The 12042-nt window shown below is 50.4% G+C and overlaps 2 protein-coding genes across 7 annotated transcripts in view; one reads left to right on the forward strand and one right to left on the reverse strand.

Annotated features, from left to right (window-relative positions):
• RNF123 (ring finger protein 123) overlaps nucleotides 1-1255 on the reverse strand; it is a 47887-nt gene extending 46632 nt beyond the window's left edge. The window contains exon 1 of the mRNA XM_032121276.1: nucleotides 1170-1255. The gene's annotated coding sequence lies outside the window, so the exon portion shown is untranslated. The remainder of the gene's footprint in view (nucleotides 1-1169) is intronic.
• A 1264-nt stretch (nucleotides 1256-2519) lies between these two features.
• The window catches only part of SHISA5 (shisa family member 5), a 30465-nt gene continuing 20942 nt past the window's right edge, over nucleotides 2520-12042 (forward strand). The window contains exons 1-3 of one of the 6 annotated variants that reach the window (XM_032121293.1): nucleotides 2520-2589; nucleotides 10864-11029; nucleotides 11274-11360. In XM_032121293.1, coding sequence (XP_031977184.1) covers nucleotides 2535-2589; nucleotides 10864-11029; nucleotides 11274-11360 — 308 coding nt within the window. In that variant the 5' untranslated portion in view covers nucleotides 2520-2534. The other 5 variants (XM_032121296.1, XM_032121298.1, XM_032121299.1 and 2 more) reach the window with 5 other exon arrangements.

Consider the following 12042-nt stretch of genomic DNA (forward strand, 5'->3'; position numbering starts at 1 on the left):
GCAGCACTGCCCGGCCACCCTCCTGCAGCACTGCTGAGCAGAATAGCGGGAACAAAGCAAAAACCAGCCTGGATCAAAGGCCCTGAATGACCTGCGTCAGGAACTCAAACCAAGAGATAAAACAATAAACAGAAACACATCGTTTACCACCAAAGCAGAGCAGACAGCACAATGCGTACTGTCCTAAAAGTACTCGAAACATTACATGATTTCACCTCTGTCAGGACAAGTTAAAAACAGCGAGGGCAGTCAGGAGTGCCCACAGCTCTTCGGAAGAGCAGCCAGCCTGGTTATCAGCGCCGCTGAAAACAGCCTGAATGTCCAAACCAGAGCACGCAGCACTGCCACACTTGCACCATATGAGATGCACTGCTGCAGTGCCAGGGTGGCCGCTCAGTTGGAGCAGATGCTGCTTTCAACAGGTCAGAGAAAGAGCAGAGCAGGGGGACACACATCTGCCCCCGATTCACATAAGCAAAGATGTCCTGCTCTGAGCCTGGCCCCCGGCTGAACTCCCTTCTCTTGGCAAAGGCAAACAGCTTCCAGCTTCCAGCAGGGCAGAACACACAACACGGGAGAAGCCAGATCTGAAGTGGAGGCGACTGGAGGCAGGCAAGGAGGCCGAGAAGCCAGGCCGGGCAACACAACTTTGTCCGGCAGCTGCCGGCCAAGCCCTGAGACTCGCAGCACGCAAAGGGAAACAGCACAGCCCGGCACGGATCACAAAACCGCCCTGCCTCCATCCCAGGCGTGGGTCCCCGTGACACCCCAGCCTGCCGGCACCCACAACCCACAACCACCGGGCAGCACTGCCGTGCTCACACCCAGGAACCGGCCCCAGAGCTGGGCTCACCCCGCAGCCGAGGCGGGCAGCACGCCCCGAGCCCAGCGGCGCCCCATAACCCAGAGACCCCCCCTACACCGGGCGGCCCTGCCCGCAGCCACAGACACCCCCAAACCCGGAAGGACCCTCCGTGCCCACAAACACCCCAAACCCGAGAACCCCCTACACCTGCCTACAGCCCGGCAGGCGCGGCAGCCACCCCCCGATCGGGCGCCTCCCGGACAGCCGGACGACACTCCCCGAGCCGGCCGAGCCCCGAGCCCCCCCGCGGCCCCGGGGGAGCCCCCGCGCTGCCGGCACCGGGCCCCGCGGCCGCCGCACTCACCGCCGGCCCGGCCGCGCCGCCGCCGCCGCCGCTACGGCGGCCCGCGAGGGCCATGGCGGGCGGGCGGGCGGGACGCGTTGCCGGGAGACGGGCGGGACCCTCTCCGCGCTCGGGGTAAGGACAAGGGGTAGAGATCCCCCGGTGCTTGTGTGAACTTCTCTCGAGGAAACCGAGCAGCGTCGCGGCCGGCGAGACGCGGAGCTCTCGGCCGCGCAGCTGGGCAAGCGGCCAAGGCCCGCCCGCACGAGGGAGGCCAGGGCAGGTGCTGCCGACCCCCAGGGAGGCAACAACCCTCTGGCCCAGAGCCCGAACGCTGCCCTTGGAGAGAGAGGAGGAGGAGAGAAGGAGGAGGAGGAAGCCGACACATGAGTGTGGAGCCTCCCAGTGCATTTTACTGTGCCGCTGGAATGGGATCAGGGCCAGCACAGGGGGATGGTGCACAGCAGGTCCTGCGGTGGTGCCCAGGCTGGCTGTGGGGATTCTGGGTCCAACACTGCAAGTGGGAGCGGTCCTGGATCCACATGGGTCTAGGGGTTATGGACTGGAGCATCTGATGCTTGAACGATAGAACCATAGAGCCACAGAATGATTTAGGCTGTAAGGAACCTGAAAGATAATCTAATTCCACCCCCCTGCCATGGGCAGGGACACCTTGCACTAGACCACGTTGCTCCAAGCCCCATCCAGTCCGGCCTTGAACAGTTCCAGGGATGGGGCAGCCACAGCCTCTCTGGGCAACCTGTGCCAGAGCCTCAGCACCCCCACAGCTTACTGATACCCAACTCCAGCAGCCCCAGCACCACCAGCCAGGTACCATCAGGGTCCTCTTGTGTCTCCCCAGACCCAGAAAGTGTGAGACGCTCCAGTAGCCCTGGGCCCGTGTGGATCCAAGACCACTCCCGCCTGCAGCACTGGGCCCAGAATCCCCACAGCCAGCCCAGGTGCCACTGCAGGACCTGCTGTGCACCGTCCCCCAGGGATGGCCCCGATCCCACTCCACCGGCACAATGAAGTGCACTGGGAGGCTCTCTCAGGCCTGACAAAAGGGCCACAGGACCCTTACACTGGGTTGCTGGGAACAGAATGCTCGATGTCCTGAAGTTTGACCTTGTGCGGCTTCTCCTTGCTGTGTAAAGCCAGGCCTCTTGCAGCAGAAATGTAAAGCTTTCTGCCCGAGAAACAATAACTTTGCAGTCCTTCACTCTCCTAAGGTATGGGGAAATCACACCAGCACACAACTCAGTCACTCTTTCCATCTTAACACCAGACACTGGCACACGGTGGAGCTGCAGACTCGCTGAACAATTCACTTCTGGGAAGCAACAGAATTTTTCCACTTCTGCCTCTGTTGATTTGTCTGCAAATATGACAACAATCTACTTGATACAGTTCTTGAGCTCACATAGAACCTTCAGGTCAGGTATGGAAAACAATCCATAATTCACACATGTATTTGGTTCTAGCATTGGTGGAGCTCAAGGAACAGCCTTTTCCTAGAAACCACCTTGGGAAAGCTCTTAAACTTGGGAAATCTTCCTAGTCACAAGTCTGGGCCTTTTGGATGTAAAGGTGTGCCTTTGGCTCTCTGCCGAGGCACCCGGCCGTATCGCCCATTTTGCTGTTGTCTCCTAATTGTCCCTTTTCTTAAACTTTCCTTCAAACTTTACAACGAGTGAAGCTCGTTTTTTCCCAGCTGCGCGGTTGGAGCGGCATCAGCGCTGATCCCTCCGCGGTTGGGACTGCATCACACATAGTCCCTCTGGCGGATCCCTCTCGCATCACCGTGGATCCCTCCGGCGGATCCGGCATTATTATTGTACTTACAATTCTTTTCTTTTGTTTTTTCCTGAGTCCAATACAGAGCTGGTTTCTCGGGAACCCACCATGTAAAAGTTCCATTACTGACTTTATATCTCTTACAAGGAGTATTTCCTACTTTGTTGAGGAAATTGTTCCCGGTGCGCCAGAGACACTCCTCTCCTATCACTGTTGAACTCAGTACCCACCCTGCTGGTCTGTTTTCTCCCCATATCCTTGTCCGATTCCACTTAAGGAGATCTATTGGGCTCAAGCTACTGCCTTTCCATGGCCATTCCTGTGTGATCAGAGGCCCTCCACAGACCCAACAGTTGGTTACATTAAGCTCCTTACCTATCCTTTGCCCTAATTCCACAAACAGATTTTTTTTCTCAATTTTGAGATTTCATTTTTAATTGTTGTTTGAGTTTCACATACATGTCTTGAATTGGGGTCGATACAGAGTTAGATTGTTGTGCTGGCTTTGCCTCTTTATTTACTAGTTGTTCTTTTACTAAGCTTGAGACTTTATTCCCAACAATATATGTGAAACAAATCCATCTTTCTCCTTTTGGACATTTACTTCCCAACCTGCTCCCACTCATTCCTAGGTTTTCTACAATCCAGTACTTTTTCCCATTTTGCATACAGTTTTCTACTTTGGATGGGTTGTAACAGTGACTGTTGACATGGGTACATGCAATGAAAAAGGAACCTCGGTGTTTTCCATATACAGCTTTCGGTAACACCCATGGCGTGGCTGTGTCAGTATCCCCAGAGGGCAGAGACAAAAGAGGAGTGACAGATAAAGGAATAACAGAGCTCTGATATGGCTGATACCTCCACCTCCCATGCCTATGGGGCTGCTGCCCACAGCAGGGGTATATGATCTTCTTGGTGGCAGCTACAGTGGTCATCGGGCCTTGCCCTCTATTTCCTCGTCACTTCCTTTTCACTGATTTCCAGGCAAATTGCTTTTGACACTTCTTAATTGTAGCTTCCCACCATTCCTCAGGTATCTCCCATTCAACAGGCACTAGTTGAATGCACAAAGCAGGGTTACTGTTTCAGCTGTTCTTTGCTCTACCTGGATGGGGAATAGATTTGGCATTCGACACTTCATGCAATGAGAGTGTCGTTTCTGTGAACTACAGTACCAATATTTTTTACAGCCTAGACATTTACATTTAACCCAGCCAGCATGTCCAGTACTAGGATGAATTAGACAGGGTATGTGTTATGGCACTGTTGGAGGTAGCAATTCCTCCTCCTTTTGAATAAATCACAGGCTAAGGCCAGAATATGAGAACCCTCAGCCCAAAATAGTCCTGATCCTCCTGTTTGGAGTGGAAGTATTCCTCCCCAAGGAGGGTATCGGAGGTGTTTCAGGACTTGTCCAGGCAACACTTGAAACCACTGATATAAGCTTGGCCTTATTTCCCAATGAGGTGTGATTCTTGGTGTATCTCAACATTCCTTGTCTGCCTGCCATAGCTCTCTTCCTGGCTAAAACATGTTTTCTATTTACTTCTGCTCTTCCTGACACCCACCCACCCGGTGAAAAACATGTCCTTGTTTGCAGTCACATACCTCTGTCCTAAGCACAAAAATCTCCTTCCAGCTCATCTCCAACCTTTGTCCTCTCACCCATTCAGTGATCAATGTTTCAGCAAACATCTTCCACTCTACATCAAAACCTGCTTCCATTTCTGTCCCATCCTCAGGCCCCACACTCAGAGATCTCTCAGCCGAGCCCACACATCTGCAAAACTTTCTTACCAAACTTTCATCTTCAACACCAACCATCATTTCGTAAGGTGATACTCTCAGGTCTGACCTGGTTGTGTCTGAACTCTCAGTAAAGCCAGAGGTTGGCATTTTTCCCATGACATTTGAGTTTCAATTATTAATTCAGTTAAGGTTCTCTTTAAAGTTTGTTTCATCCTCTCTACCCATCCTGAACTCTGTGGGTGCCATGGGGTATGTAGTTCTCATTTTATTCTTAAGGCTTGAGTTAGCTGCTGTAAAACTTTTGATGTAATGTGTGTTTATCTTAGTAATCATTCCATACCTGGGAATAATTTGTTCTAAGAGGGTTTTACATACTACATTGGCTGTGGCTCTGACAGTGGGAACAGCTTCCACCCAATGGGTAAGATGGTCTGTTATTACTAACAAGAATTTCCATCTCTGCACTTGGGGGAGTTCAGTAAAGTCCACGTGGATACTTTGAAATGGTCGGAGAGCCAACTCACGACCTCCTGAAGTTGTTTTTCTCATCACCTTCTTATTTTCTTTTTGGCAAACCATACATCTTTCAGTTATTTGTTTAGACAACCCATAAATTCCAATGCACCCATAATTCCTTAGAAAGTGATCACACAAAGCCTTAGTACCCCGAGCGCGGCCCGGGCCTGCCCGAGCGCGGAGAGGGTCCCGCCCGTCTCCCGGCAACGCGTCCCGCCCGCCCACCCGCCATGGCCCTCGCGGGCCGCCGTAGCGGCGGCGGCGCGGCCGGGCCGGCGGTGAGTGCGGCGGCCGCGGGGCCCGGTGCCGGCAGCGCGGGGGCTCCCCCGGGGCCGCGGGGGGGCTCGGGGCACGGCCGGCTCGGGGAGTGTCGTCCGGCTGTGCGGGAGGCGCCCGATCGGGGGGTGGCTGCCGCGCCTGCCGGGCTGTAGGCAGGTGTAGGGGGTTCTCGGGTTTGGGGTGTTTGTGGGCACGGAGGGTCCTTCCGGGTTTGGGGGTGTCTGTGGCTGCGGGCAGGGCCGCCCGGTGTAGGGGGGGTCTCTGGGTTATGGGGCGCCGCTGGGCTCGGGGCGTGCTGCCCGCCTCGGCTGCGGGGTGAGCCCAGCTCTGGGGCCGGTTCCTGGGTGTGAGCACGGCAGTGCTGCCCGGTGGTTGTGGGTTGTGGGTGCCGGCAGGCTGGGGTGTCACGGGGACCCACGCCTGGGATGGAGGCAGGGCGGTTTTGTGATCCGTGCCGGGCTGTGCTGTTTCCCTTTGCGTGCTGCGAGTCTCAGGGCTTGGCCGGCAGCTGCCGGACAAAGTTGTGTTGCCCGGCCTGGCTTCTCGGCCTCCTTGCCTGCCTCCAGTCGCCTCCACTTCAGATCTGGCTTCTCCCGTGTTGTGTGTTCTGCCCTGCTGGAAGCTGGAAGCTGTTTGCCTTTGCCAAGAGAAGGGAGTTCAGCCGGGGGCCAGGCTCAGAGCAGGACATCTTTGCTTATGTGAATCGGGGGCAGATGTGTGTCCCCCTGCTCTGCCCTTTCTCTGACCTGTTGAAAGCAGCATCTGCTCCAACTGAGCGGCCACCCTGGCACTGCAGCAGTGCATCTCATATGGTGCAAGTGTGGCAGTGCTGCGTGCTCTGCTTTGGACATTCAGGCTGTTTTCAGCGGCGCTGATAACCAGGCTGGCTGCTCTTCCGAAGAGCTGTGGGCACTCCTGACTGCCCTCGCTGTTTTTAACTTGTCCTGACAGAGGTGAAATCATGTAATGTTTCGAGTACTTTTAGGACAGTACGCATTGTGCTGTCTGCTCTGCTTTGGTGGTAAACGATGTGTTTCTGTTTATTGTTTTATCTCTTGGTTTGAGTTCCTGACGCAGGTCATTCAGGGCCTTTGATCCAGGCTGGTTTTTGCTTTGTTCCCGCTATTCTGCTCAGCAGTGCTGCAGGAGGGTGGCCGGGCAGTGCTGCTCCGCTGCTGGGTGCTGGGGTGGTCGTGATGAAAGGGGCTTTAGGAAACCCTTTCCCAAGTCTAGCTGAAGCTCAGGTAATCCGGAGTTGCTGTGGCACTTCCGTCTCTTGGTACTCCTTTCTTCTGGAGTCACTAACTTTTCTTGGGTTCACCTTAGTTTCTGCTCTGTATGAGATTGCCAACAAGCATTTAATTCCTGCACCCTTTGCTCCTGTTGCATCTTCCTGTTGCTCTGTGTGTCACAAAGTGCTTTGACAGATGGATTCCCAGGGAGAGTCTTCCAGTGATGGTTGGCTATTGGGGTAGTTGGAAGCAGGAGAGGGGTATAAGGTAACATTTGGAAGCTGGATGAAACCAGCCACGTGAATGTCTTCTTTTTGTCCTGGCACATGTCAGCTCTGATAGCATTCTAGTGATACCGGGAAGGCTCCTGAATCTGTAGTCTCATGGTAGATTTTCACTTGTAAACACCATTGCATACTATTACCTGTGTCTGCTTTTGTCCCCGTGACTCCGACAGCTGGGTCTTTCCCTTTGTAGTCAGTGATATTCTATTGTAGTCCAGTCCATCTGCATTTGTCTCATTCCTTGTTCCACTCTCTTTGTTTTGGATAGTGGAATAATCTGAATACCTGTTAAACAGAAGATTAACCAGCCACATGTTGCTGCCTTCTGCCTCCTCCGCCTCCTCCTGCTGCCGGCAGCCGGTGAGGGTGAGCGCAGGGGGATGCAGGAGCGGCGAACGGGGGGGCTCAGGGAGTTTGGGGGGCTCCGGCGTCGCTTTCGGAGGCGGTTCCGCGGCTCCTCCGGGGCAGCATCCCCCGGGGAGGCCCGGCCGAAGCCCCCGGCGTGGGGAGCCCCAGGCTGCGAGCTCAGCTCCCGCAGCTCAGCCGCCCATCCCGGGGCCGGGGTGGAGGAACGCGTGCTTTGGGGAGTTGTGGAACCGTGGTTTGGGGGGCTGAGGAACGCGTGATTTTTGGGGGCACATGGTCCCGGCGGCGGCGGGAGGTGCCCACACGCGCACAGCGGTTTTGGCGCGGAATTGGATTTGCTGAGGGAAAAGCCCTGATGAGGGAAAAGCTCTGCCGAAGTGAGGTGGGTTCGTGTTGAGCGGTGGTGTTGGCCAGCAGCAGTTACAGTGCCCAGCAGTGGCTGCGGGACCTCGCCTCATGATAGGGACTGCTGGTAACTGGTAATGATGGGCTGAAGTGGCTGTTGGTCATTCTTGAAGTATCCCATTAAAAACCTTCACCTTTTCCCCCCTGACACAGTAAATTCTACCCGTTTACGGCAGGATAATAGAAATATTGAGGTGTTAAGTGACGATACCACATAAACAGCTCTGCTTATGTAAGCTTGTTTGATAATTGAGTTCATACATCAAATGCTATTATTGGTAATTTCTTTTTCAGCAGCCCTGTCTGTAAATATTTTGTTATTGTGCTTAGAAGATGGACTGTGTGGTTTTCCCCAACTTCGTTGTGTGGTTAGAAAGGGCAGATGTGATCATAGAACCTAGCTGGTGAAATCTCAGAGAAGGAGAAGCACTGTTTATATTTTATATATCAGTGGTGTCACTTGATCAGAGAGATCAAATTCTGCACAAACAGAAAACATGTGCAGGAAAGTTGACTGCGACGTGCAAGAACCCATTTGACTTGGTCAGAGTAATCCAGGATCGCAGTTTGTTTGGGGGCTGAGCTGAAATCAGTGTGGCCGAAATGGTCAGAGTTTTATCTGTAAGTACTTCGAGGTGTGAGCACCAGAAAAAGGGTTCTTTAAGCTGACTCACCATGAAAGTGCTATAGCAGTAACTGTATGCAAGCTGACCTTGAATAAATGGGGTTGGAAGTTATTACTTCTTGCAGTGATTGGGGACTGGGTGGGAGCAGTTTGGCAGCTCTGCTCTCGAGATGGAACTTGGTCAGTCTGTTAAAGGTTTTGTGTGGTACTGATGGTGTGAAATCATCATGCTGCTGTCCTGCAGGATAGGATGAACCCCTCAATAGCTGCATTGTGGTGGGTTGGGTGTGCATTGTACCTCTTCTCAGGTTATTCAAGTAATTAACCCATCAGAAAACCAGCTGGAGAAAAAAGTGCCACCAGTTGATCAGCTGATGAGCTGGAGAATTCAGTCAGTTGAGGAAGACTCTCATGCGTGCCACAGGTGATGGAAGGAGAGAGGAACAACATAGAGGCACCAAATTCTTCTCCTTTGGTGTGCTCAGCCCTTGTTGGCTCAGCTCGGCCACCTGATAACTGGCCCAGGCCGTTGGTTTTCCTTGTTTTATTGTGCTGCACTAGTACAATTGTGAGATGAAGGGAGGAACTTTGCTGGTTGACTTGCTTTGTAATTTCACAAGGTAATTTGGAATTGGTTTAGCTACCTGTCATTTCCTTGTCAGGGATAGAGGAAGGAGGGAGGAGTCAGGTGGCATTAGGTGTCTGCAGAGGAAAAATTTGATCAACCATTTGTAAGCATGTGTAAAACTGTAAAAAGTACTGTGCTACGGGTACAGAAGTTCCTCTTTGTTTCTGTTTAATGAACCTCCATGTTTACACCCTTGGAAGATTTCTTTTCTTTATATCATTGGCTGTGATGCCTAAATATTTTTAGCTTTTTATGTATTTTTCATGTATTTGTAACTTTGTAGACTGTTAATAGATAGTTATAACTTCTAGTACTTTTCCTGTCCTCCCCCTTAGTTTACCAAACCCTTACTAATACATTCTTGAAATTCTGTTTAGTCTTGCCTTTAGTCTAGCAAGGACACTTTGTTTTGCACCATACATCATAGACACAATAAAGTGTAGGGCTAAAGGATGGGGGGAGGGGGCTCCAAAGGGGCAGAACCCGGGGGGAAACTACCTAACCAACTGCTCTTCCAACTGGACAATATTTGATAGACTAATTAACTAACCATATAAAAATTGTAGAAATGCTGTGTCATGTATGCATATTGCCATGCAGGCTTTCAATTAAAGACTTGCTTTTATATTGTCATTTTAACACTGTTTGGAAAGGTTTTATGTTTTATTCCAGGCAACAGTTGAAGTATTCAGGTATTTCCTGATGCCAGAGAGTCAAGACTGAATTTTCAAATGCTAAAGTCCATTTAAATACTCCAGGAAATACCTCTTTTCTACTGAAGGAACAGGATTTATTGTCTTTGCCTCTTCCTGTTTGCTTTCTCTGAACAACTACACCTGAAGGAATTTGAGTTTTTTGGATGGAGTGTGGTTTAGGAGCAAGATGTCAGGGTATGTCTTGTTAATGTGATACGTGATAGGAAGGAGAATGATGAATAGAAACCAGCGGACTGCAGCATTTATCACTGAAAAAGGAAGTGATACCCCTCTTGGGAAATGATTTTTACTTAAGCTTTGAGAAGTATTTTTATGTGGCAGTTAAAAGCTTTTAATATGTCATTCTTATGGTGCAGTTACTCAGGCTTGGGAGGGCAAAGAGAGAGAAAACAGCCAGTCTCTTCAGGAATGTATCAGCCCAATGCAGTTCTGAAAAGTGTGGGATGTCGCATAAGGGAGCGATCCTGGTACGTGAACATCCCCACTGCATTACCACTATAGCTACAGCAGGTGATGCTTGCAGTGGGAATGCCACTAGACTGATTATAGTTCTAAGAATCTCTGTTGTACGACATCTCCATTTTATGCAATGGATTATCAGGATTAGGATTTTCTGTGAAGTAAACAAAGCAAAAGGTAGAAACAACCAAGTCACATGGAAATCCAAACCTACAGTGCATGTGGTGGTGTTGCATCTTTTGCATCAAGTCAAATCTCTAGGAAAATGTAATGTTTTCTTCTAACTGATCTTAGTGCTTTTTCGGTATTTTTTAACCTATTTGGCAACTCATGTTGCTCTTTGCATTTTTACAGTAATTTGGTAACTACTGTCACATGTAGTGAGGAGTATCACCAGCATCTCATATTTTCATGCAGTTTAGTGCTTATGTCTGTGTGAACATTTCAATAGAGGTGCTTGATGAAGATGAGATACTCTGTGTGTGAGGAGTACGTATTTGCCTTTGTTATACACCAAAGGAACTTGGTTTGTAAGTCCTAACCCAAAAACTTTTAGCATATTTAATTGGTAACTTAGGTGATCTGGTCAGTATGAGAAAAAGTCTTTGTATGATTATTTCTTTGCTTACTAACTATTGGTTTGTAAATCTTTTCAGTTTTGGGTGAGGATTGTCAGGCATATACTGATTATTTTGGCGAAGTACAACCTGCACAATCCTGTCCTCAGTTCTGCTGTGCATTTTGCCTGGGTCGATTCTGGTGCTCTGACGTACTCCTAAAATTTGATGAACAGCAGTCGCAGTGCGATCAGCTTAATGAAAGGTATGAGGCAAACTGAATGTATACAACCTATTACAATTCTGTCATCAAATGACAAAATCACACTGTTTAATGGTTAAATCTTCCTAAAGGGCCTTTTACCTCTGTCTGGTTCTATCAGGGAATCAAAATTAATGCTTGTTGCTTACCTGTAAAATGGGAACAATAAGGTGGATAAATTAATGCATGAACTGATGTGTGTCTTCTTGAGCATTTTCAAAATGACACTCTATTTATTTTTTCTGAGGATGCCTGGCCTAGAAGAACCTCTAGAAGCTTTAAACAAGATCAGAGAGAAAACCAGTGAACTCCGTGAATCGCTGTCCAACAACTGGTTGGGATGAAGCTTTAATACGTTTTTTTTTTTACCCTGGTGGGAGGGCTTCAAGACCTGATATAATATGCATTAGTGTTTGTTACAGTGATTGTTGTCAGTATTACTATATCATGTGTAAAGTCCTTGTTATTGAAAGCTGTAACTTCACATTTTAGAATGCTTCAGGACACCAGATAGGTACCACTGGTACCTGTTCCAGATGGAAAATGTTACCAAGTGTCTTGGTTTGGAAGACAGGTGTCTGCCAAGGAAGGCAGGAGCCTCCCTTGAAATGAAAAATGCAACCCCCTTCCCTCCGAATTATTATAATTTTGAAATTAAGGGGCTTTCAGGCAAAGGAGGAGGAACAGGAATAACAGTTCTTTACTATTATATATATATATGTGTGTGTGTGTGTGTATAAGCAGTCAAACAAACAGCAATAACCATGGCAGTAGCAGCAAACACAAACCCAGTGCCAGCCTTCTCGGCTGCCAGGCCCTTTTCCCCTCGGGTGCAGTTCCGCTCGCAGCCGGCAGGGGCGCTGGCGGCTCCCCGTGAGCAGGGCAGGTGCGATGGTTCCCCCGCGGCTGCAGGGGGCGCTCCGGAGCGAGCTCGGGGAGCACGCGGCACCGGTGCCCCGGGATCCCGGGAAGGGATGGGATAAAAAGGCCTCACAAACCCCTGGGCAGCCGATCCT

This window comes from Corvus moneduloides, chromosome 11, assembly GCF_009650955.1.
Source record: "Corvus moneduloides isolate bCorMon1 chromosome 11, bCorMon1.pri, whole genome shotgun sequence".
NCBI lineage: Eukaryota > Metazoa > Chordata > Aves > Passeriformes > Corvidae > Corvus > Corvus moneduloides.